This window comes from Paramisgurnus dabryanus, chromosome 3 (assembly GCF_030506205.2).
Source record: "Paramisgurnus dabryanus chromosome 3, PD_genome_1.1, whole genome shotgun sequence".
Classification (NCBI taxonomy): Eukaryota; Metazoa; Chordata; class Actinopteri; order Cypriniformes; family Cobitidae; genus Paramisgurnus; species Paramisgurnus dabryanus.
The window spans coordinates 39,796,881-39,822,711 of NC_133339.1; the positions used below are offsets into that span (position 1 = coordinate 39,796,881).

The window sequence follows — 25,831 nt, forward strand, 5'->3', positions numbered from 1 at the left end:
TCTAACTCTCCTCTTTTAGCAATAGCAACAATGTTTTAGTAAGACCACTTCTTCATTGCTTCATGTAGAGGGAGGCCCTTCCAGACCTTCTCAGATTGTTTATTTTTATTATATTCTACTCTACAAATCATTGAAACATTTGATCACAAATTAAGAAGAAACAGGCATATAAAAAAGCTCTATACAAATAACATTGTATTGAATAAGACTGCTGTCATGCTTTAGTGTTTTTTTGTTGTTGTTGTTTTTTGCTTAAGAGAGACTTCATGATTTCTGATACAAATCTCAACAATGGTGACAGTTAATGTTAAGAAAAAAAATTTTTTCATGTTGCAATGCATGATGGGATTTATGAATGAGTTTTCTACAGTCCTGGTACCCAGCATGCATTGTGGCATGACGTTTTGTTGTTGATTGTCACCATGATTGTGTTTTATAGGCTGATTGTTGATGTCTCAGTGTGTCTGTCTAACACCACAGATTAGATTTGGGTAAACAATATTTAACTCTTCAGGGTATGTGGATTTTACAGGACTGTTGGATTTCATGGGAGCTTCACAGGGTTGGCGGGACATAAATTAAACACTTATATTCAGTGATTACTTTTTTATGATATCATTGAATCCCAAGACTTATACTTTCATAATAATTAACATAGTAACAGTTACAGACTTAATTTCTCTCATCTTCCTCTGCTTTAACAGATGTGTTTTATATACACACTGCCACAATGAGCAGAAGAAAACTAACACTAATCTTCAAGACCCAAGTACCCAACTAATGGAAACACTAATCGGCACAATGGTGACTTACTTTATTAACCAGATTTACAGCAGTTCTTTAAAAGTTAAACTTATCATACATGTAACTCTGCAAGCAAGTTGTAATTTTAGTTTTCAAACACAGATGATGATAGTGTTCATTAAACTCTAGTCATTTTGTCTATTGCATTTAATATTTTGGCTTTCTTCCTCATTTTAGTATTACTTTCTCCAGAAAAAGAGTCAACAAAATAAGCATTTTAAGACAGGAACAATTCCAAAATTTTGTTGATTTGACATGGAATGACCAGCAGGTGTTCACTATTAATGACTCAATCACTTCATTATCTTATTAACTTTAACACTGATTCAGTGTTTTTTTAACACCAATCTTGGTGTGGATTATATAAACACCGAGCAGTGTTAATTTAACACTGGGGATTTTGCTGTGCACCTACAATGACATCACTGATAGTGTTTGTTAAGAAAGGGAACGTCTTGGTTAGCGCTTTAACATCTGTTCCCAGATAGAGGGATGAGACCTGAGACTGATGCTGCTCATGGAGAGAGGAATGCAAATACTACTTGCCAATTTCCATTGGCGTTTATAAAAAGATCAGAGGTGATTAAGATCAAGGAACGAAGGTTATTGTCACAACCGAGACATTTTCTGTAGCACCATCTCTTTGCGGTATAAAACATTTCAATTTAACCAGGAATTACCCTCATAGCCACTTCCTACCCCAAACAAAAACCACAAGACTAAATTGTACATGTCATCATCTTAGAGCAGTGTTTCTCAAACTTTTTCAGCCGAAGGACCACTTCATCTTCCAACATTTTTCTGAGGACCACCTAACAGAATCTGACTCTAACACGCCCCCAAAAAAACAACAAAATAGGAAGGATATAAGCTAAATTTAAGTTTAATATGCAACTGTTTTAAGTCAAAAACTAATTTTTTAAACACAAATGCAATGCTATGTTCAGAAATTATTATATGAATTTTATTTAATTTGAAAAAGTAAATGTAAAATGAGTTGCAGCTTTATATGAACAACAAACTGCACATGTGAAAAAAAAAACTGCAATTAAACATAGTGGGCCCTATTTTAACGATCCGAAACGCAAGTGCGAAGCGCAAAGCGCAAGTGAGTTTGTGGGCGGATCTTGGGCGCTGTTGGTATTTTCCCGGCATGAGAAATAACTCATGCGCCGGGCGCAAATCAATAAGGGGTTGGTCTGAAGAAGGTTCATTATTCATAGGTGTGGTTTGGGCGTAACGTCAAATAAACCAATCAGAACGCTATCCAACATTTCCTTTAAACGCAAGGGCGCAAGTTCCATGGCGGGTTGATATTATTATGACGGATTTACCAGGCGCACGCCAGGAGCGGTTTACAGCCGAGGAGACCGACGTTCTTGTAAGAGCAGTCAAAGATAGAGAAGTTGTTTTGTATGGGGATGGGAGAAACCCGCCCAAATCAGCGTAGGTTAAACAGGCGTGGGAGGAAATAGCCACAGTCTCATCAGCTGGCATCCCCATCATTGCGCCAGCATTAATCGGGCACGCCGTGTAACGGGAGGTGGATCTGCCTCTACACAGACGCCAGCAGAGGACATCGCTGCGTCCACCCTCACCGCTGAAAGGGTTTGGGGGCTTTGAAATCGGACCCAAGAAACGCAAGCAAGGTCCAACCCCAAAGTACTCTTACAAATCAAGTTCATATGGTTTCTTATGAAAACATTTTAATTATTATTTACATAAAACAAACGTAATACAGCCACACAACAAACTTATGAAAATATTTTAATCGTTATTTGCATGATAATTTTTTAACGCAGCCACACAATAAATAAAAACTCACCACAATGCTCACCACTATGATTCCCCTTATCTCGTGTATTAATATTTTTAAGTGTAACAATTTATGATTTGCAAAAATGACTGTTGCATCTGTGTAGATTAGATGCAAAGTGTATGCGCGTTGTGCACGCTATACATTATGGTCAAGCATGCGCCCTTAAAATAGCATAATGAACAACGCGCAACGCGCCACTGACTTTAAACTTTTTTTTCTGGTCAGTGGCGCAATTGTTTTTTGAAACTGCAAAATAGCATCACGGATGGTTTGCGCCGGAACACGCCTCTTTTTTTGCGCTGAACCGCCCAGGGAGCGCAAGTTCATTCCCTAGTTTGCTGACGTGCGTCTGTGGAGGGAAAAACCCGCTGTGCGCCGGTTCAAAATACGAATGATACATGCGTCACTGACAAAGTCAATTGCGCTGGGTGCAAGATAGGGCCCAGTATAACAGCCTAGGTCCCACTTAATGTCATTCCAAAGAGCCATTAATTTAAAACTGAGGTGGTGGGTATGTGAAGTTTATGGTCGTATATGGTAACAATATAATGCTGAAAAAAAATTCCCCTTAATGTCCAAAATCACTTAAATTACAGGGATTTTACACATGAAACAAAAACAAGTACATTACAAAACTAATAGATCTGTGGATTTTAGCTGCTTTCAGTTCACTGTAAAAAGTAATACCTAGATCTAACTTATAAAAAGTGAGGCAAGTGACTGCATGGGAAGTTTTAGGTTGAGTCAACTTGCAACCTTGCAACCTTTTTTAAGTATATTGAACACACTAACATTACTTAATATGAATGCAATAAAATTGAGTTGAGTTAACTAATTGTACTATTATTACTCAGTTAGATAAACCTACTTTTCTTGGTACAGGTAACATATTTATGGTTAGTTGTTGTTTTTATGCCGTGGGATGAGGGCTAGAAACGTTTATTCAAACAACGCACCCACTCAGTTTCGTTTTGGGCAGCTGTAAAGCGTGACATACTTCAGTATGCAGTCTATGCACAAGCACCAGTCTTCTGAACAATGGTAACTACAAAACTCAAAGAAGAAACAGAAACTCTTTCAAATATCGAAGATAAATGAACATTAAACACTTACAAGTCTTTCTTTTTTGTTAAAAACAAAACAAAAAAGTTTCAATTCAAATTTCACTCTCCCAATGCAGTCCCATGCAAAGCATGCTGGGAACTGCAAGTCCACTGCCTAGTTAGTTGTGTTTACTAAAATAATTCATGTAGTTTTAACACAAAATTATTAAGTTAATTTCTTTCTTACAAATTTAAATCGATTATACATAATAAAATTAAGTTGAATTTACTCAATAATGTGTTCATTTAGAATTAATCAATTTATTCCAATTTTTATTTTATTTTAACTCATATTTTGATTAAAAAAACAAGAATTAAAAATGTTTAATACACTTTACTCAATTTATTTTTGTTAAATCTACTAAGGCACAGAAAAACTTTTTTCAGTGAGTTTATGCTTGACATTAAGCTTTATTCTACATTTAAATAGGTAAATAAGATCCATATCACACTCATTGAGAATTTAACTCATTTACTCACTTCAGTGCACATATCAAAAAAGTTTATAACATGGAACATAACATTGTTTTATGCAGTTTTTTGTCAAAGCTAATTATTACAGTAGCCCTATTTCAACTACAACAGCCATCTTAATAATTGGCAAACATTAGGCTAGCTTCTAATAAGACAGAATATGTTTTTAGATTTCGCAAGAGCAGTGAAATCAGGTGTATGTTTGTCAGCACGATACGCATACAGTGGTGCAAATGAACTGTTACTCGTTTAAATTGCATTATTGTGTGAGAATGATGCTTTGAATTTTGGAAAAACAGCAGTTTCATTTATTAAGAAATGTAACGTAAATGTCATTGTTGATAAGCAAGTCATAATTGAGCAGACTTATCAGACAACAATTGTCGGAAAAGGCAGTGTTTTAAAGCTGGAAATACAACAAATAAAGTTAAAACAGCCATAGAGTCCGGTCTCTTAACTCACCACAGTCAGCTATCGCGTCTTGAGACGCGGGCGCGAGCGGGGGAGGCGATCGCGTTGAACTTGTGGACCAAAGCGCGAATATAAACACGTGACACAGCTGCTCGCACCAGTCACGTGACTCGCGCTCTGCAGCTCATGCTGTATGAAACAGACGCACACGCATCAACTCGTAACTGTAGGGCCCGTTGTCTAACTTACTAAATTTATTCTAGAGATGTCTTTTTTACAGACTACATAAAGGGACGGATCAAATTACCTTGGGGGCCGGGTCTGACCCGCGGGCCGCCAATTGAATAGCCCTGGTATAAACACTTGCCTAATTTAGGTCATCTTTTGGCGGACCACTAGGGGGCGCGGACCACACTTTGAGAATTACTGTCTTAGGGGCCAGTCACACCAATAGCGTTTATGGCAGTTGCAGGCGCCTTTTTTGAATGATATTCTATGGGCAGGGCGCGTTTGCGCGCTGTTTATGCGCGCCGAGCGCCTTGCGGTTTTTTGCTGCCTGCCGCGGACGCGTTTTTGAAGGAGCGCTGAGAGCGGAGAAGCGCCCGACGTCATTCGTGTCTTTCCATTGTCCAATCGAATGAGGGGAGAGGCGGGCCTTACGTTGTGGTGAGGGAAGTGTACAGTTGCTTTGAAGAACCGGACTACACTCGCTCACTCTCTCCTGCGTGTTTGTGCACCTCTCATCCTCAAACAAGGTCAGAGCAAGCGTCCTCTTTTTAAAGTTTCTGCTGATATGACAGTTAACAGCAAAAGAGCGCTCACGCTTCAATATTTGATTGACAAGACAGCTGACTCGGTGGTTGCTTAGCAATATGAAAAGCCGCGTCGCACTGCTCTTTTTTTTAAAAAGGCAGTGCGTCGCGCCTTGCGTTTGCAAGCGTTTAAAGCGCTTTTGGTGTGACTGAAGCCTTAGAGTAACTAAGTACACAGTAAACAGCCACACAAATGTCTTCAGCACATTGTGCAAGTGTGATAATGTGAGTGGATGTCATTAACTATACAGGCTTCACAGTACTAACAACTAAAAATAATTTCATAATATACTGACTCCACATCTTCTTGAATAATACTTGTGTGACCAAAACTACTAACTAATATAATTAGAAATGGTAATTGGATGCACAATAAACATTGGTAGCTACAACATCAAGGTTTTGTCAGGTTTTTTAAGTTGGTATAACTAAGATGAAAATTTATAATTCAATAATTTTAGAAAAAGATCCAAGAAAGAACTCTGTAGGACTTGCAAAATACTTAATCAGATCCCTCAGATATCTAGCACACCTCTCCTTTACAAACTGCATGATCAGGGATAAAATTAACAACACTTTGTTTGATTCTGAATGGTCATGCGAAATTCCAATGAATGTTATTCCCACATAATAAGCGCTAAAACTGATAACACAGCGCTGATCTTGGTACTGTGAGTTATCTTGACCACTGCAGCTTTGCTGTTTGTGCAGAATTTTTCTTTACAGACGGACTTGTCACTGTTACATTTACCTTCAACTAAATCAAAACAACATTTTAGAAGTGAATCGTAATTTCGATTCTTTGCATAAATGTTGTCTGAATTGTGAAATGCATGTGTGCTCTCATTCTAAAGTCTCCATTTACAACAAATCGAGACAAAATAAACAAACAGATTGATATTAAGAAGATAATAACCTGTGCATTTCATTTGTTTGTGTCCATAGTTGGTGAATCCTGACTTGCATTCACATTCATGACCATCTTTGCTGTTTTTGCAGGATCCTTCTCCACAGATAGATTTATCAGTGTAACATATATCAGCTTTAAAGAAATCACAACAACATTTTAGAAGTGGATCAATATTTTCATATTAAATGAGAAAACATGTCATGTGACATATCTTTCTTTATGATAAAACTTTACACATTGCAGTTTTATTGGACCTACTTTCACAGCTGTCTGTACTGGGATCAGTGAAGTTAGTTTGTCCTGATCTCAGTCTGAAGCCTGGAGCACATGTGCAGTAGTAACTGCCCGGGGTGTTATGACATCTCGCATTTATACCACAGAAACCAGAATCTACTTCACACTCATTTCTGTCTGTGGGAAAGATGATGAACAAAAACATCTCAACTGAAAACTCTCACAATCAAGTACAAGCAAACTAACAGATGTCCAAACTACTATTTTACTTACCAATACACTGAACTCCTTGTCTGTCCATAAATGTCTCTGCATTATTGTTGTCAATGTAGCCAGTTTCACATATGCATGAATAATTTCCTCCAAAATTTTTACAGATTGCATTAGGACCACAATCAATGCTGTCCTCCAAACATTCATTGATGTCTGAAATGAGCAACAGTGAGTCTCAGATGTTATCTTTGCATGATCTCACATGTAACACATCAGTCTTATCAAGCTGTCTTACCTTCGCATTTTGTTGAATTCTTCTGTGTAAAGTTTCCAGATGGATTAAATCCTTTTTGACATTGACAGTAGTAGTTACCTATAGTGTTGTAGCAATCTGCATTATCTCCACAGATTGGCTTTTCATCATCTTCATATTCACACTCATTCTCATCTACAGCAATGAAAGACACAGAACTGTCTCAGCAACTGCACAAACTGCTCATCTCTCAAAGCTCTTGGGGAAAAGTAGTTGCTAAAACAACAAAAGAGCTTAAAATGGCTACTATACATCTTGGAGAGATGCAAACATGTTTTTATATGTTAGTGTTATGTTTTCACTCATACCTATACACTGTCTTCCATCTATAGTGTATCCAGGTGGACAGTTAGTTTGCATCAGGACTCTTTCTGTCAGAGCTAATAGAGAAACTACAAGAACAAAGATCAAGAGTCTGTTCAGTGTTTTCATTAAGTGTATTTCACAATGCAGTGGACTTCACAAATATAACAACAACACTGACAACTATTATTTATATATTTTAGATTCTGCTCTATAGGTCACATGTTTGAGCTCCTCTTAATCATACAGACATGACATCATGATGTTACACTGCAATTGGTTTAATGTTCAAAAATTCCATTTATTTACAAATAATAACAGTCTGAAGACACATTATAATATATAAGACTGCTAAACTTTACCTCAAAACAGCCCTGCACATTAATATCTAACCAAGTACCAGACAATCAAATATTTTAAATGCAATGCAAATCTACTCAGACTGTTCAAGCTAACAGTAAGATTTATTTATTTTATCCTCATCATACCCAGAACCCAACTGCCCCCCCAATCCTGCACATCTCAGCTGTGTGAGGACATGACACATTTTACATTTTCTGTCCTGATTCTGTTTTCAGCAGTAAGTTTTCCATAGTCAAGATCAAAGCCTCATTTCAAGATTGATCTCAAACTTTAAGCAAAAAAGTGCACAGCTAAGTTTCAATAATTTGAAATACAAACATAAAGCTTAACAAAATCTAAAAATCATTCAACTTACCCAAAATCAGCAGATACACAAGCTTCATTGTAAAAAAAAACCTCATTTATATATTCAAGAAGTTAAAACCTCAGATAACCATTCAATCTTGAGCAATAAAATGAGGTTCACTGTTCAAAAACTTCATGTCTCTTTAGTCCTCTCCAGAATGATCTTCTGTTCACAAAGCAAGGGTTATATATTCACACCTCACTTCCTCAAAAAAGTAACAGCACACAAGTATTCATGAGAACATCAGATGGTGCTTTGGAGTCGGTCTCGTGTGTTTCTAAAGCCTTTTACAGAGAGTGTGCATAGGACTTGGGCAATTTGGCAAATAGTGAACCGTTTTGAACAACTCTTAAACAAAAACATTTAAACAAAGTTTGATGCTCATATAAAAACCTTTACAATATCTTTGGCATCATCCCACAAACACGTTTGTGTTGTGTTGGGTCAAAATGGGCATCCTATCTGGGGCACACTTGTGTGAGTTAGGACCCACATGAGGTGATTCCAGGTGGGCTCCCCATGTGGTTCATAGATTGGTCATTATACATTTTATCTTGTTTTGTTAAATAAAGTTACAGCATTTGGATCATCTGCCTGCATCTTGCCAACAAGTTTTGCGAAGTAATGTTTGTCAGGAGCTTAACATTTACTTTATTTTTAATGTAAAAGTTATGTGTTCAAATTATTCCAAATAAATGGGTAAACCACTGGTTTCTGTTCATTGAATACACTGTAAAAAATTGCTGTTAAAAAACAGCCAAATTTAACAGTATGATTCTGTTTTTTAACAAAAACAGAAGTATACTGTTAAATTCTGCATTCTGTAAAAAAACAGTTTTCAGAATAATGTGAATTTACAGCCCTGAGAGTCCACCGTTTTCAGACTGTGTCCCAAATCACACCATACACCCTTATTCACTATTCCCTACATTAGTTTCCTTATGATCCACCTGAAATCAAGTCAATGAGTTCAAGTACTGAAGCATTAATGATGGACACCTGCTGCTAATAAACAGAATCACTAAAGAAAAGATAAATAAAAAAAGAGAAGAGATGAGCAGAAACACTTACAGACACAAAGACTTAGATGAACATCAACTGAAAATAACACAACACATTAAATCTCTCCATATATCACCAGATGAGAATTAAACATTTACACAAACACCATTACCATCTTCACTTTTAAACCACTTTTAATTTTAAGACTTTATTTCTGTTATACATCTACAAAAGTTCTTACTGAGAACAAACAGGTGTTTACTAGACTTTACAAGCATTTTCTTTAAAGTCACCATTATGGTGATCACCAGGGTTTAAATTGGGCCGGGGCCGCCCGGGGCGAAGCCCCGGCACATAGGCTGAAGGTCTCGCTCTGCTCTTGCCAGTGTACCCGCTGCGCTGGTGCGTGTGCACTGACGCGAAGGGAATAATGTGTTTTCATTCATTATGATGCATACTCACCAACGCAAGTTCAACGATTTGCGCGAGCAGATTACATACAAAGTCAATGCAAAGACGCAACCAGGCGCGTCCTCGCACGGGGCGATGAAAATGACGCGAATTGGGCGCCGCAGTTGCCGCGAAAACACGCGCTTTTCCCTTTAAATGCGTCTTCGCGCAAGTTATGCAGCTCAAGCGAAAACACTCAGAACTTCAAGAACGCGCTCTCACGCAGGATCATTTGACGAGAGAGACAGAGAGAGAGAGAGAGACAGAGAGGTAAGAATGGTGCCCACGTCGAGAAAACTTCATAGAAGACTAGAAACGTGTAAAGGATTAAAGTATGTATATGCCACTCATCTAAATACATTATGTTAACTGGATAACACTGGATGTAACTATTGTATAGTTTAATAAAATAATGTATTTTGATTACACAAATCAAACCTAACTATATGATTGTTTTAGCTGCTGACCAGCATAGGGAATCTCTATGGCTAATTTCTAAGACATGTTGCTGATACAGTACTGTGTGTTGTACCTCTTCTTGTTAATTGAGTCTTTTGGGGTAGCCTATCTTATGCCTAGAATTATTCAAGGAGGTTGATTCTTTTAACTTCCTTTAACATTTGATCAATTGTGCATAATGACATGTGCAACAAATGGATATAGGGTGTCAAACTCATAGATTTGCATCATTTAAAATTCAGAAGCTCTTTTTAAAATATTTTGGGTCAACCTCTGGCACAGCTTTAGAGCTGAAACTTATCAAATCCTATAGAGGTCCAGAATGTCATTGAAACACACCAGTGGCTTTGCTATCATCAGTATTAAACATGTTACCCCTTGAGGTACCCCTCCCCGCAGAGCCCCCCCACATAACAAATCCCAATTTAACCCCTGGTGATCACTGTTTTCATTAGTTGGGCTCTTGACTTGGTTTACAGTTTGGTTGCTATAACTGTGTCTTTATGATGCATGTTTGTTATGGCAAAGAAAACCAAGAGATGATAGACACCTGTGAGGTTGGATGTCTGATTATTGATCAGTAGTTTGTCTTACCAGCCTTATGAAGCTTAATCATAAAAATTAGTAGTTCTTAGGAATGTTTATGAATAAGTATTTACATATTTGAATCAGAATCATTACATGAATTATTAGTATAACAGTAATCTGATAGCTTGACAGAGTTGCCTACAAATGTATTTTTGCAAACTTGAAAACAGTCCTCAGCTGACACTCACAGACATCAAGAATCAGCCTACGATTCTCAACTAGGGTGACAAAAGAAAATGGAAAAACAGTTCATCGGCCTAATGAGTTTTGTACTATGCTGATACCCAGCATACATTGCAGCATGAAGCTTTTCATTTGATAGTCACCATTGTTGAGATTCATAGCCTGATTCTTGATGTCTGTGTGTGTAGTTTGCTCGTGTTTTTTAATTTAATTTAATCCCAATGTTTTTAAGATTCCTCTGGCTACCTCAACACTCAGTTTCTGTCACATTATTAGACTACTATAAGGGGTTCCCACCCATCTAATCACTTATGAGCTTCTGTATAAATCAGTAAATTACTTTTGACTCATGAGACTTACACCATAACAGTCATTAGTTAGTGATAATACTCTATTTATACATTTTTGCCATATTCAGTGTCTTTCAAATCACATTGATAAGCATGAATAAATATAACACCAAAGGGCAAACCCAAGAATCAAGAGTCCTACTAAAGTAAACACTGATCACGAGAATGGTAACTATTATTTAGTGATTACACTATTAGACTAGAGCTGTCCAAACTCAAAACAACTTGCACTGACATATTTTAAAATACATCAGTGCCCTTTGTTTCGCCTGAAAATGCACAAGTAATGTTTTTAGTTAGGCATGTTTGTTAAAACTTGTTAAATTTCCTAATTAAACTATTCCTGGTTTAAGATAATACCTGTTTAGGAAACCACATCGTATGATTTATTTCTCAGTAAGAGCTAATGTACATATAAAATAAAATCTAACTGGTTTGTAATAAGTGAAGATGGTAATGCTGTTTGTGGAGTTGTTTGATGATCTTCTTGTGAGATCTTAGAAAATCTGAGTAAGTCTGAGTCTCTTCTAAGTCTGTAAGTTGAGTTTCTGCTTGTTTTCTCTTTTATTCAGTTCTTGTTCATCTTTTATTCAGTGATTGTGTTTGTTAACAGCAGCTGTTCATCATTAACTTAATCATCACTTCATTATCTCATTAACTTCAACATTGGGTCTGTTTCTTTTACTCTTTGTAGTGTGGACACATTAAGCAGTGTTCTTTTGACACCAATGCTTTGCGATGGGGTTTAAAGGGTTAAATATGTAAGATATAAAAACACAGAATGCTAATGTTTTTTAACAGTCCGAAGGAGACCGTAAAAAAACATTATCTTACTGGCAACCAAGCTGCCAGTTGATTACTGTTATTTAACAGAATGTGCTGTTAAAAAACAGAAAACTTAACAGTGAAATTTGCATACAGAAATATGTTAATTTCACACAGACATTAGAGAAAAGTCCTTGTATTTTGTTTTTTAAATCATGTGAACTTAAAAACTGTTCAGGGGATTTACACAAGATGATAATGTGAGATATCTCTTAGTGTTTAATGTTTTGTTTTGTTAGGATTTGACTCGGTTTTTGGGTTACCATTGTGCTGAAGAGTAGTGTGGTTGTTTAGGTCAAGGATGGGCAGAAAATCATTGATGTTATGCTGCCTGTTGTATTATTTTAAAGCAGTAACTTTGTAGTTTGCTCATGGTGAACTACATGAGATTTGTGTGAAAGTTTAAATGTTTGCAGTTCAATTTTAGAAGTAATATTTGTTTTCAGAGGACTCAAATAAATTAAGTTCACAATACTAACACCACCATGTAAATATATATATTTATAAACTTGAATGGATCAGGCAATTGGTTTCCTAAATGAAATGAGTTGCTTTCAGGGCATTATAACATTTACATACTGTTAAAATAGATGAGCTGTAAATTAACGGAAGTAGAACTGTATTTTAACAGAGGCAGAACCGTAAAATAACATTATCTTGCTGGCAACCAAGCTGCCAGTTGATTACTGTTATTTAACGGCACAATTTTTTAGAGTGTACCTTTAGCATTTTACTAACGTCTAGTAAATCTAGTAAATGCGCAGACGCTTGTGTGGTTGAATGTGTCTGGTCCAGCCCAAGACGTGATCATCCCTACACCTTTCAAAGATTAGAACACTTGATATGTAGACTAGAGAGAAAGTTGCACTAATGTCTCTCACACTGTAGTCCATTAAAATACATTTGGTGAACAGAGCACTGAAAAACAACAACTTTTTTATGTGGAGCGACTGTTTATGCTGCGTCTGTGTGCACGCATGTTTAAGTGTCCTCAATAATGCACACACGGAGAATCGCGTTTTTAAAAAAACAAGCGAACATAAAATCTTTCTGTTATTGACAGGGCACATTCAAACAAAATGATCTCCACAGTATGTTTTCTTATAAAAACATTTGTTTATGTCTTAAGTTTATGTAAATATTACAGTCAGAAACCAGTCTGTGCTTCTCTTAAAGAGACAGTAACCTCAATTAACCTACTCAAGTCTGTGTAAGTAAAGTTAATCAAACAATCCAAGACAAAGAGAAAATCACTTCTGTAGCTCCAAAAAAAAAATATATATATATATTTCATTCATACAATAAAGACAGTTTTATTATTCATTTGATTAATTTTCTGTACCTAATGCTAATTTAGAGGACTTGACTTGCTTAGGGTGAACCCTTGACTTGACTTGCTTGATTTATCTGAACTATGACTGGGGACTTGATGGTTAAGACTTGAGACTTGCTTGGACTTGACCATGTGTGACTTGTCCCCACCTCTGGCCTGTAAGTATACCTGTTGTGGCCCATAAGAGACCTATGTAAGGCCTAGCTTTGTCCCTTCACTAACCCATGTAGACCCATCTGTTGTGTTTTGGTGCTGGTATGCTGGTGACCACCAGCTAAACCAGCATAGACCAGCATAATTCCCATGCTGGTCCATGCTGGTTTAATGCTGGTTTTTTCAGCAGGGTACGCAAAAGTACTATTATAAAATACAAAAACAAAAGCACACTATTGACTGAAAAACTAAACATACATCCCTCAAACTCATTCGTGTTACACACATTGAGCAGCATATACACACTGACAAAACTTTCTCTGCATTTGTTTTAAAAACTTTATCACTGTCATTGCTACATAAAGGTGCAAAAGTGTGTCTATATTTGTAAGAGTGATTTCCTGTTCTCATGATGGTTAGATAAGGTAAGCAGTGAAATGTAAATAGTACCTCGACTATGAGGCCTTGTATGCATTAATATGTTGTAATTGCTTTCCTTGACTAAAATTTGTTATTAGAAACACATTAAATATTATCATTACTGAACATTTTAACCTACGGCCGCCACTTCTTTCTCTGGTATGTTTTTCATTATCCTCATAGTTTTTTTTTTTTGTGATGCTTTTAGGCTCATATTGAAACTGCGAATGTCACATGAACAAACCGGAAAACAGGTCTCAGCTTCCGATTGTCGAGAAAATGATAATAGCGCAATATCTATAAACGTTATAAGTTATTAAGCTAACCTTGCTAGTTATTTGTTGCATTTATTCTGTTTAAGTATCCAAACATCAGTGAGAAAAAAAATAAAACTTTAAAATATTAATTTTTAAAGGTGATGGAGATTGGTTATGCTTATCTTTCGTAGCTTCTTTGAAGGCATCTTGAGATAAACATCTTTATTTTTAATAAAGCATGTGCAAAAGACCTGAACTTATTAGTGATATTATCTGTTTTCGCACTAAATTTCCCACCTGTTTTTTCATGGTTTTGACCTTGTGCCTGCCCTTTAGATTATTTTATTATTAAGTTTCTGCCCTGGTGTTTGTTCCTGTAGACTGTTTACCCTAGTTTTGACCCTTAGCCTGTTTACGGGTCATGATTCTGAATTTTCCCAATAAAGACTGCATTTGGATCCTCAAGACCTCGTTTCTCAGAGCAAATTGTGACAGGTGGCCTCCTGAGAACATTCAGGATAAAATTACCACTAAAGTACCACCCTGAGATTTTAACACTCTGGTGGACCAGCCCAACCTGTCGATAACTAGTTAAAGTGTTGCCACCAGCCTGCCCGCTCATCACAGAGTTCAGCAAATCCCAAGTGACCAGATTGTTTGACTAGGGTTGAAGCTAAACAGTGTAGGACAGTGGCCGACCAGGAATGCCTACCCTCTGACTTAGAGGGTTTCAGATCTGATTTCTACTGCTGCATAAATGTGTTTGGTATTGATGTTTGTTATTGTACATTTTAAGCTATAAAAGTAGCAGGATGCATTATCTCTGATCACCTTCTCATATATGGCATATATAAGCTCTTTATACCACCTAACTTTATTTTAACATTTGTCAAATGCCAATTATTGTAAAAATGAAAACTATGCAATTTGTATTATTTACTTATTTACATATGTTCTGCTATGCTTATCCTGTCAAAACACTTATCTAACCAACATCAGATGTATTCAGCTTTTATTAGTTGCTTTCTGCTGCCCTCTTGTGATGATTTTAAAGAAATACAAGTACAGTACAGTCATCATGAAGGGCCTGCTGGCTCCTACTGTACTGCAGTGTAATATTCTGGGGAGAAAAGGCATGAATGGCTGTTCAAAACTAGACACGTTTTCTGATAAAATCATAGATGCTATAAAAATATACACAGGACCTGCCCCAGCCATTCTGTTAGGCAGGTCTATTACTTATTAAAGACAAAAATAAATACTTTTTTTTGTAAAGATTTTATGGATTTAACATCTTTAAGCAATACTTTGCTAGACAAAAAATGGCACTTGTTAAGGAGTTGAAGTAAGTGAACAGAAAGTTACATTACATGTGTTGAAAGAAGTAACATTTGGCATGCAAATAGATTTTCAGGGACTTTGACAAGGCATAAATACCACAGACAAATTAATAAAAATCATTGTTTTGTAAGTTATATCATTGATATTTTATGGTGTGACATGGTTATATGCTTTCCCTGTATGTCCACTCTGCCTTGCCAACCTGATCTCGCAAATTACCTGAAATAGTCACAAAATATTTAGCAAATTTTTCCATGTCATTGTCACCTATTTCCGCCATTTTCAGTGTCCCGTGCCACAACTTTCTTTTTCGTGTCAGTTTCACGTATTGGTTACTCAACTGCGTTTCCTATTTTCTTACCATTGTCACTTCAGTTTGGGCTTAGAACGACTTTCTGTTACATAAAATGACATCCATACCCAAACCCAACTCTAACCCTAACATCAGGCGACAATGGTTTTAAAAGCATACGAAAAATATTATAAACCAATACTTAAAGTGACATCCAGCACAAACAGCAATCTAACCCCAAACAGAAGCGACAATGGTTTAAAAATAAGAAACACAATAACCAATATGTGAAACTGACACGAAAAAATTTGCAAAATCTTTTAAGAGTGTTTCACGTAATTTGTGAGATCATGTTGGCCTGTCTGCTCATCTTAATTTCAGCTGTGGGGCAATTAAGAAATTGGTTAATTGTCCTGATAATTTATTTAACTTTGTTTACCTCTCTTGAACTCGTAACATGTAAGGAATAATTGACGACTGGCTGTTGTATTATAAGAAAATAATGCACACCCAAGGTGGTAATGCAGGTGTGCATAGTGGGTGGACCATCATCAATTCAAAGGACCGCCGTCCATTATTCCGCTTATACCACAGTTACCAAAAACATTGCTGCTTATTTTTAAGACATTTAAAAATGTAGGTGTGTGCGGTTAACTGAAAAATAATCAACACCCATGGAAAAATTCTTAGGCAGTCAGAAAAAAGCATTCAAGAGACCATTGAACGTGGTACAATATAAATGAATAAAGTTAGGTGAATTTGAGATAACAAATTGTCCCTCCCCTAACTGTCTATGGATTACCTTTGTATGGAGAAACTTGTCTGTATCAACTTGTGTATGGATTAACCGGTTCCCGCCATGAATATAGCCAAGTTTCAACGTATTTCTTAAGAATATTAATACAATTTACAATGCTTTTGAAGTGTTCGTGATGATAAGGGTTTTATTTATTTATTAGGTTGGTTGGGGCCCCCCTAATGTGACCGCTGGTAGGTGGGCCCCCAAGCAGCCGACTACCTTTGGCTTTATGTTAAGACCGCCTCTGACAATATAGTTACTCCACATGTTGATGAATAATACTTGTGTGAGCAAAACTAGTAATGAACATAGTTATGAATGGTGATTGGTGATTGGATGAACAATAAACATTGGGTACAACATCAAGGTTTTGTCAGGTCTTTAATGTGTCTTTAAAATAACAAAGAACTGAAGTGAAACATTTAACCAAACCTAATGACAAAGAGACTCTGTAGGAATTGCAAAAAACTTAAATCAGATAACTTAGAAAACTAATAGCACACCTCTCCTTTACAAATTGCATGATCTGGGATATAATTCACAACACTTTGTTTGATTCTGAATGTTAATGCGACATTCCAAGGAATTTTATTCCCACAAAACAAGAACTAAAACTGATAACACAGCGCTGATCTTGGTACTGTGAGTCATCTTGACCACTGCAGCTTTGCTTTTTGTGCAGAATTTTTCTTCACAGATGGACTTGTCAGTGTTACATTTACCTTCAAATAAATCAAAACAACATTTTAGAAGTGGATCGTAATTTCTATATTTTGCACAAATGTTGACTGAATTGTGAAATGTGTGTGCTCTCATTCTGAAGTCTCCATTTACAACAAATAGAGACAAAATAACCAAACAGATTGATATTAAAAAGATAATAACCTGTGCATTTCATTTGTTTGTGTCCATAGTTGCTGAATCCTGGCTTGCATTCACATTCATGGCCATCTTTGCCGTTTTTGCAGGATCCTTCTCCACAGACAGATTTATCAGTGTTACATATGTCAGCTTCAAATAAATCACAACAACAATTTAGAAAGGAGTTGTTCTCAAAATTCAATATTTCAAATCATGTCAAATCAGAGAATGTGTCATGTGACATATTTTTCTTTATGACAAAACTTTACACATTGCAGTTTTATTGGACCTACTTTCACAGCTGTCTGTACTGGGATCAGTGAAGTTAGTTTGTCCTGATCTCAGTCTGAAGCCTGGAGCACATGTGCAGTAGTAACTGCCCGGGGTGTTATGACATCTCGTATTTATACCACATAAACCAGAAACTACTTCACACTCATTTCTGTCTGTGGGACAGATGATAAACAAAAACATGACTACTGAAAACTCTCATACAAATAGAGACAAAATAACCAAATAGATTGATATTAAGAAGATACTAACCTGTGCATTTCATTTGTTTGTTTCCATAGTTGGTGAATCCTGGCTTGCATTCACATTCATGACCATCTTTGCTGTTTTTACAGAATCCTTCTCCACAGATAGATTTATCAGCGTAACATATATCAGCTTCAAAGAAATCAAAACAACATTTTAGAAGTGGGTCGTTCTCAAAATTCTATATTTTCGAATTAAATGAGAGAATGTATCATGTGACATATCTTTCCTTATGACAAAACTTTGCACATTGCATTTTAATGGACCTACTTTCACAGCTGTCTGTACTGGGATCAGTGAAGTTAGTTTGTCCTGATCTCAGTCTGAAGCCTGGAGCACATGTGCAGTAGTAACTGCCCGGGGTGTTATGACATCTCGTATTTATACCACATAAACCAGAAACTACTTCACACTCATTTCTGTCTGTGGGACAGATGATAAACAAAAACATGACAACTGAAAACTCTCATAATGAAGTACAAGCAAACTAAACAGATGCAAACTATGTCTGTGATATTTTACTTACCAATACACTGAACTCCTTGTCTGTCCATAAATGTATCTGCATTGTTGTTGGCAAAGTAGCCAGAATTACAGAAGCATGTATAATTCCCTACAGTATTGTGACAGGATGCATTAGGGCCACAATCAATGCTGTCCTCCAAACATTCATTGATGTCTGAAATGAACAACAGTGAGACTCAGATGTTATCTTTGCATGATCTCTCATGTAACACATCAGTCTATTATATCAAGCTGTCTTACCTTGGCATTTCTTAGAAGTCTCCTGTGTAAAGTTTCCAGGTGGTGTAAATCCTTTTTTACAATGACAGTAGTAGCTACCCAAAGTGTTGTAGCAAACTGCATTATCTCCACAGATTGGCACTTCATATTCACACTCATCTTCATCTACAGCAATGAAAAACACAGAACTGTCTCAGCAACTGCACAAACTGCTCATCTCTCAAAGCTCTTAAAAGTATTTGCTAAAACAACAAAAGAGCTTAAAATGGCTATTATACATCTTGGAGAGATGCAAACATGTTTTATATGTTAGCGTTATGTTTTTGCTCATACCTTTACACTGTGTTCCATCTAGAATGTATCCAGATTCACAGATAGTTTTCATCAGGACTCTTTCTGTCAGAGCTAATAGAGAAACTACAAGAACAAAGATCAAGAGTCTGTTCAGTGTTTTCATTAAGTCTATTTCACAATGCAGCTCCACAAATATAACAGTGACAACTATTATTTATATATTTTAGATTCTGCTCTATAGGTCACATGTTTGAGCGCCTCTTAATCATATAGACAAGACATCATCATGTTACACTGCAATTGGTTTAATGTTCAAAATTCCATTTATTTGAATATAAGAATATAAGAAATAACCGTCTGAAGACACAATATAAGATAAAAGACTGCTAAACTTTACCTCAAAACAGCCCTGCACATTAATATCTAACCAAGTACCAAACAATCAAATATTTTGAATGCAATGCAAATCTACAAAGACTGTTCAAGCTAACAGTAAGGTTTATTTATTTTATCCTCATCATACCCAGAACCCAACTGCCCCCCAATCCTGCACATCTCAGCTATGTGGGGACATGACACATTACATTTTCTGTCCTGATTCTGTAATTTTTCCATAGTCAAGATCAAAGCCTCATTTCAAGATTGATCTCAAACTTTAAGCAAAAAAGTGCACAGCTAAGTTTCAATAATTTGAAATACAAACATAAAGCTTAACAAAATCTAAAAATCATTCAACTCACCCAAAATCAGCAAATACACAAGCTTCATTGTAAAAGAAACTCATTTATATATTCAAGAAGTTAGAACCTCAGATAACCATTCAATCTTGTGCAATAAAATGAGGTTCACTGTTCAAAAACTTCATGTCTCTTTAGTCCCCTCCAGAATGATCTTCTGTTCGCAAAGCAAGGGTTATATATTCACACCTCACTTCCTCAAAAAAGTACAGCACTTGATATGTAGACTAGAGAGAAAGTTGCACTACTGTCTCTCACACTGTAGTCCATTAAAATACATTTGGTGTACAGAACACTGAAAAACAACAACATTTTTATGTGGAGCGACTGTTTATGCTGCGTCTGTGTGCGCGCATGTTTAAGTGTCCTCAATAATGCACACACGGAGAACATAAAATCTTCCTGTTATTGACAGGGCACATTCAAACAAAATGATCTCCACAGTATTTGTTATTATAAAAAAATTTGTTTATATCTTAGGTTTATGTATAGATTACAGTCAGAAACCAGTCTGTGCTTATCTTAAAGAGACAGTAACCTCAATTAACCTACTCAAGTCTGTGTCATTAATGTTAATCAAACAATCCAAGACAAAGAGAAAATCACTTCTGTACCTCTAAAAAAAATATATATATATATTTCATTCATACAATAAAGACAGGTTTATTATTCATTTGATTAATTTTCTGTACCTAATGCTAATTTAGAGGACTTGGCTTGCTTAGGGTGAACCCTTGACTTGACTTGCTTGATTTATCTGAACTATGACTCGAGACTTGATGGTTAAGACTTGAGACTTGCTTGGACTTGACCATGTGTGACTTGTCCCCACCTCTGGCCTGTAAGTATACCTGTTGTGGCCCATAAGAGACCTATGTAAGGCCTAGCTTTGTCCCTTCACTAACCCATGTAGACCCATGTGTTGTGTTTTGGTGCTGGTATGCTGGTGACCACCAGCTAAACCAGCATAGACCAGCATAATTCCCATGCTGGTTTGATGCTGGTTTTTTCAGCAGGGTACGCAAAAGTACTATTATAAAATACAAAAACAAAAGCACACTATTGACTGAAAAACTAAACATACATCCCTCAAACTCATTCGTGTTACACACATTGAGCAGCATATACACACTGACAAAACTTTCTCTGCATTTGTTTTAAAAACTTTATCACTGTCATTGCTACATAAAGGTGCAAAAGTGTGTCTATATTTGTAAGAGTGATTTCCTGTTCTCATGATGGTTAGATAAGGTAAGCAGTGAAATGTAAATAGTACCCCAACTATGAGACCTTGTATGCATTAATATGTTGTAATTGCTTTCCTTGACTAAAATTTGTTATTAGAAACACATTAAATATTATCATTACTCAACATTTTAACCTACGGCCGCCACTTCTTTCTCCAGTATGTTTGTCATTATCCTCATAGTTTTTTTGTGATGCTTTAAGGCTCATATTGAAACTGCGAATGTCACATGAACAAACCGGAAAACAGGTCTCAGCTTCCGATTGTCGAGAAAATGATAATAGCGCAATATCTATACATTTTATAAGGTATTAATCTAACCTTGCTAGTTATTTGTTGCATTTATTCTGTTTAAGTATCCAAACATCAGTGAGAAAAAGAATAAAACTTTAAAATATTAATTTTTAAAGGTGATGGAGATTGGTTATGCTTATCTTTCGTAGCTTCTTTGAAGGCATCTTGAGATAAACATTTTTTTTTTTTTTTAATAAAGCATGTGCAAAATACTTGAACTTATTAGTGATATTATCTGTTTTCACACTAAATTTCTCACCCGTTTTTTCATGGTTTTGACCTTGTGCCTGCCCTTTGGATTATTTTGTTATTAAGTTTCTGCCCTGGTGTTTGTTCCTGTAGACTGTTTACCCTAGTTTTGACCCTTAGCCTGTTTACGGGTCATGATTCTGAATTTTCCCAATAAAGACTGCATTTGGATCCTCAAGACCTCGTTTCTCAGAGCAGATTGTGACAGGTGGCCTCCTGAGAACATTCAAGATAAAATCACCACTAAAGAACCACCCTGAGATTTTAACACCGTGGTGGACCAGGCCCAACCTGTCGATAGCTAGTTAAAGTGTTGCCACCAGCCTGTCAGCCTGCCTGCTCATCACAGAGTTCAGCAAATCCCAAGTGACCAGATTGTTTGACTAGGGTTGCAGCTAAACAGTGTAGGACAGTGACCGACCAGGAATGCATCTGATCTCTTTATTTGCATAAATGTGTTTTTTATTGACGTTTGTTATTGTACATTTTAAGCTATAAAAGTAGCAGGATGCATTAATAATACCAAGATCTCTTATATGTTAAAAGATTAAGGTCAAGTTTAAGCATAGCTCTCCATGCTCTGATCACCTTCTCATATATGGCAAAGCTCTTTATACCACTTAACTTTATTTTAACATTTGTCAAATGCCAATTATTGTGAAAATGAAAACTATGCAATTTGTATTATTTACTTATTTACATATGTTCTGCTATGCTTATCCTGTCAAAACACTTATCTAACCAACATCAGATGTATTCAGCTTTTATTAGTTGATTTCTGCTGCCCTCTTGTGATGATTTTAAAGAAATACAAGTACAGTACAGTGATCATGAAGGGCCTGCTGGCTCCTACTGTACTGTAGTGTAATATTCTGGGGAGAAAAGGCATTAATGGCTGTTCAAAACTACAACCCCAAATCAGAAAAAGTTGGGACACTGTAGAAATTGTGAGTAAAAAAGGAATGGAATAATTTACAAATCTCATAAACTTATATTTTATTTACAATAGAATATAAATAACATATCAAATGTTGAAAGTGAGGGACTTCCGGTTTGGCTAACATGTGAAAGCAGCGTTGTCTCAAGCTCCCGCAGGAGTAATTTCGGAAACTTATCTTTTCTCTTTAAACCCCGAAAACCGAGACTTGAAGTATCAACATTAAAACTTTGAACATCCTAGAAAAAATGTCAAAAGCATCAAAAGCGGCGAAAAAGACTGAAGCAGATGCCTGTTCTACGGACAGCAGCACAACGTTAGCCACCATTGCTAATATGCTAGAAGATCACAGAGCTAGTATTGCGGCCGACTTCAAAGCAACATTCGATGCTCTGGAAACGAGACTTGACAAAATGCAAACAACGATAACAGAACATGGTCAGCGAATGAACTCGTTGGAATCCCACGCTGAGCTGCAAGCCCAACGAATTCAAGCACTGGAAGAGAGGTGTCTCGCATTAGCGGATAACAACGCTAAGCTAACAGCGAAGACTATCGATCTTGAAAGCCGCAGCCGCAGAAATAATATTAGAATAATCGGCCTCCCAGAATCAATCGAGGGACCCAGGCCCACGAGCTTTTTCGCCGAGCTCCTGACTGAAGTACTGGGAGATCAGATTCTTCAGTCTCCCCCTGAACTAGACCGAGCGCATAGAACGCTCGCCGCTAAACCACAACCCGGCTCGCGGCCCAGACCGGTTATACTTCGCCTTCATCGCTATCAGACCAAAGATCTGATCATTCGGGAGGCTCGTAAGAGACGTGGGAAACTTCAATACCAAGGTATACCAATCCAGATATTTGAAGATTACACACCAGAAATCGCCGGGGAACGAGCTAAATATCGAGCAGTGATGACCGAACTTTACAACCTCGCTTTACGGCCAGCGCTTCTCTTCCCGGCTCGTTTACAGATCACTCTGGAGAACGGAGCGAAGAAGAGATTCTCATCCCCTGAAGAAGCCACCACCTTTGCGGCCAAATATCAGCAGGCCCCGAGGCCTCTATAGCTTGACTGCTATGTTACCCACGACATTTGTGGATCATGTTAACCTAGCTAGCTCTCTTACGGGAGGAGCTGTGCTCGTATTGAGATGTAAGGTCTTGTTGATCGATGGATCGATGTTTACCACTTAAATACTATACTGGACTAACCATACATCTAGCTCAGCGGTTTCAATATACAACATTGTTGTGTATTACACTACACTTTATTCTAATTTGAAGTTAAAGTAAGTAAAAGCTTATATTATCTTATTTCATGTTTAAGTTACAACGATTTCAAGCTACTATATGGTTATAAATGATTATTTTGAGTGGAACGGTAGTAAACATGCAGTTCACTCGATGTTAATCGAGATTAATATCCAATATATTATTTTTTCACTCTACATTTACATTTACCTTTTTGTTTGGTTTGTTTTATTGCTTACAAATTACTTATTTGATATCGAGCGGGTTCAGAAGCTAAGATTCTAATTTAAAGTTATTCAAAGACAACAATATTTTATATTATTTTATCTTATATTTAAGTTAGAAGGTTGTCAAGCTAATATATGGCTACAAACGATTACTAGGATGTATTTTTTTTTTTTCTTCTACATTTGTTTAATCCTCTTTAATTATTATTATTACCATATATATATATGTATGTGTATATATGTATATATGTATATGTATATATATATATATATATATGTATATATATATATATATATATATGTGTATATAATTTTTTTTTTCTTTCTTTCTTTCTATTATCCTAAATCATTTTGTCACTTTTGAATCACACCATGGCATTTAGTTTATCTTGATATCTATTCATGCTATATTTTCCGTTATGAAAACATGTTTACGGTTCACGTTCATTACATTAGGGGTCCCAATTGGCTCTTTACGCTGCGGGAGCTGGGACAAATAAGGGGAATAGGAAAGACAACGCAGAAAGGGAAGTATGACTACTTGGGTTTAGTTCTGATACATGGGATAGGGGAAAAGAGATGGGGAGGGACATATTCACTTGATTTTCGTTATTTTGTGTTGTGTGCTATGTGTGTACTCATTTTGCACTGGGCTATTTTTGTACAGAAGATCCTACTTGCTGCTCGCTGCTTGCTCCTTGAGACTTATCTGACAACCTTGCCACGGGAAGTTGAACCATGGCTAATGTAACTAAGGGGGGTGCTGCTGGCGGACAGACTGTGAGGATTAGCTCACTAAACACTGGTGGGTTAAATGCTGTAATAAAACGCACAAAAGTTATGACACATATCAAAAACCTAAATGCAGACATAATGTTTCTCCAGGAGACGCATTTATGTAACTCTGACCATAGAAAATTAAATAGACCTTGGATTGACCAAATTTTTCATTCACGGTTCAATGTAAAATCTAGGGGCACGGCTATTTTAATCCGGAAAAATGTTCATTTCACCTCAGATAAAATAATGACAGATTCAAACGGTCGATATGTTATTGTTACCGGTACGCTATATGAAAAGCAGGTAATCCTGGTATCTGTCTATGCTCCCAATTGGGATGACCATAACTTTGTGAGTTCGTTGTTTGCTACCATCCCAAATTTAGATTCTCACCTTCTGATAATGGGAGGAGACATGAACTGTGTGATAGATGCAACATTGGACAGGTCTAGTACACGGTCAACCTCAATCATGAAAATGTCCCAAGCCTTTTCCACGTTTATGAGTCAATATGGATTGGTAGACCCATGGCGATTTTCACATCCGTCTGTAAGACAGTATTCTTTCTTCTCCCATGCACATCGTTCATTCTCGCGCATAGACTATTTCTTGATAGATAAAAAGCTTATTCCAGCGACCATCTCCACTCAGTACCTTCCCACAACAGTGTCAGATCATGCCACTGTGATCTTGGACCTTCACTTTAGTAGGAAACCAAAAGGATTTAGACATTGGAGGCTAGACCCGCTCTCGCTGGCAGATGCCAACTTTTGCAAACATATTTCGGAATCGATCACTTTCTTCTGTGAAACTAATAAGAATGATGAAACTTCCCCATCTATACTATGGGATACTCTCAAAGCTTACATAAGGGGTAAAATTATCTCTTTCACGTCACATACAAATAAACTGCGCAGATCTCGGCAGAAGGAGCTGGAGAAAGCTATTGCAGATCTAGATAACTCACTCTCGTCCGTAAATTCACCAGATTTATATAAAGAAAGAATAAGACTCCAAACAGAACTTGATCTTCTTCTCACTTTTGAGGCTGAGCAGCTTCTCCTTCGCTCTCGGGGGTTAGTATACGAACATGGTGACAAAGCAGGACGCCTTT

The 25,831-nt window shown here is 36.7% G+C and overlaps 1 protein-coding gene and 1 long non-coding RNA gene across 3 annotated transcripts in view; both read right to left on the bottom strand.

Moving 5' to 3' along the window:
• LOC135744858 (protein lin-12-like) overlaps positions 1-19,877 on the bottom strand; it is a 74,401-nt gene extending 54,524 nt beyond the window's left edge. The window contains exons 1-10 of one of the 2 annotated variants that reach the window (XM_065263237.2): positions 19,734-19,844; positions 19,033-19,116; positions 18,721-18,864; positions 18,482-18,634; positions 18,226-18,378; positions 17,962-18,087; positions 17,712-17,864; positions 17,443-17,568; positions 6,592-6,744; positions 6,340-6,465 (exon numbers count right to left, since the gene is read on the bottom strand). In XM_065263237.2, coding sequence (XP_065119309.1) covers positions 6,340-6,465; positions 6,592-6,744; positions 17,443-17,568; positions 17,712-17,864; positions 17,962-18,087; positions 18,226-18,378; positions 18,482-18,634; positions 18,721-18,864; positions 19,033-19,116; positions 19,734-19,761 — 1,246 coding nt within the window. In that variant the 5' untranslated portion in view covers positions 19,762-19,844. Of the gene's footprint in view, positions 1-6,339; positions 6,466-6,591; positions 6,745-17,442; positions 17,569-17,711; positions 17,865-17,961; positions 18,088-18,225; positions 18,379-18,481; positions 18,635-18,720; positions 18,865-19,032; positions 19,117-19,733 lie in introns of both variants that reach the window. The other variant, XM_065263239.2, reaches the window with a different exon arrangement.
• LOC135744852 (uncharacterized) lies at positions 7,082-8,356 on the bottom strand. The gene is made up of 3 exons (XR_010530870.2): positions 8,115-8,356; positions 7,402-7,485; positions 7,082-7,228 (listed from the first exon to the last, which is right to left on the bottom strand). It is a non-coding gene; the product is annotated as an uncharacterized lncRNA (long non-coding RNA).
• Positions 19,878-25,831: the final 5,954 nt, after the last annotated feature.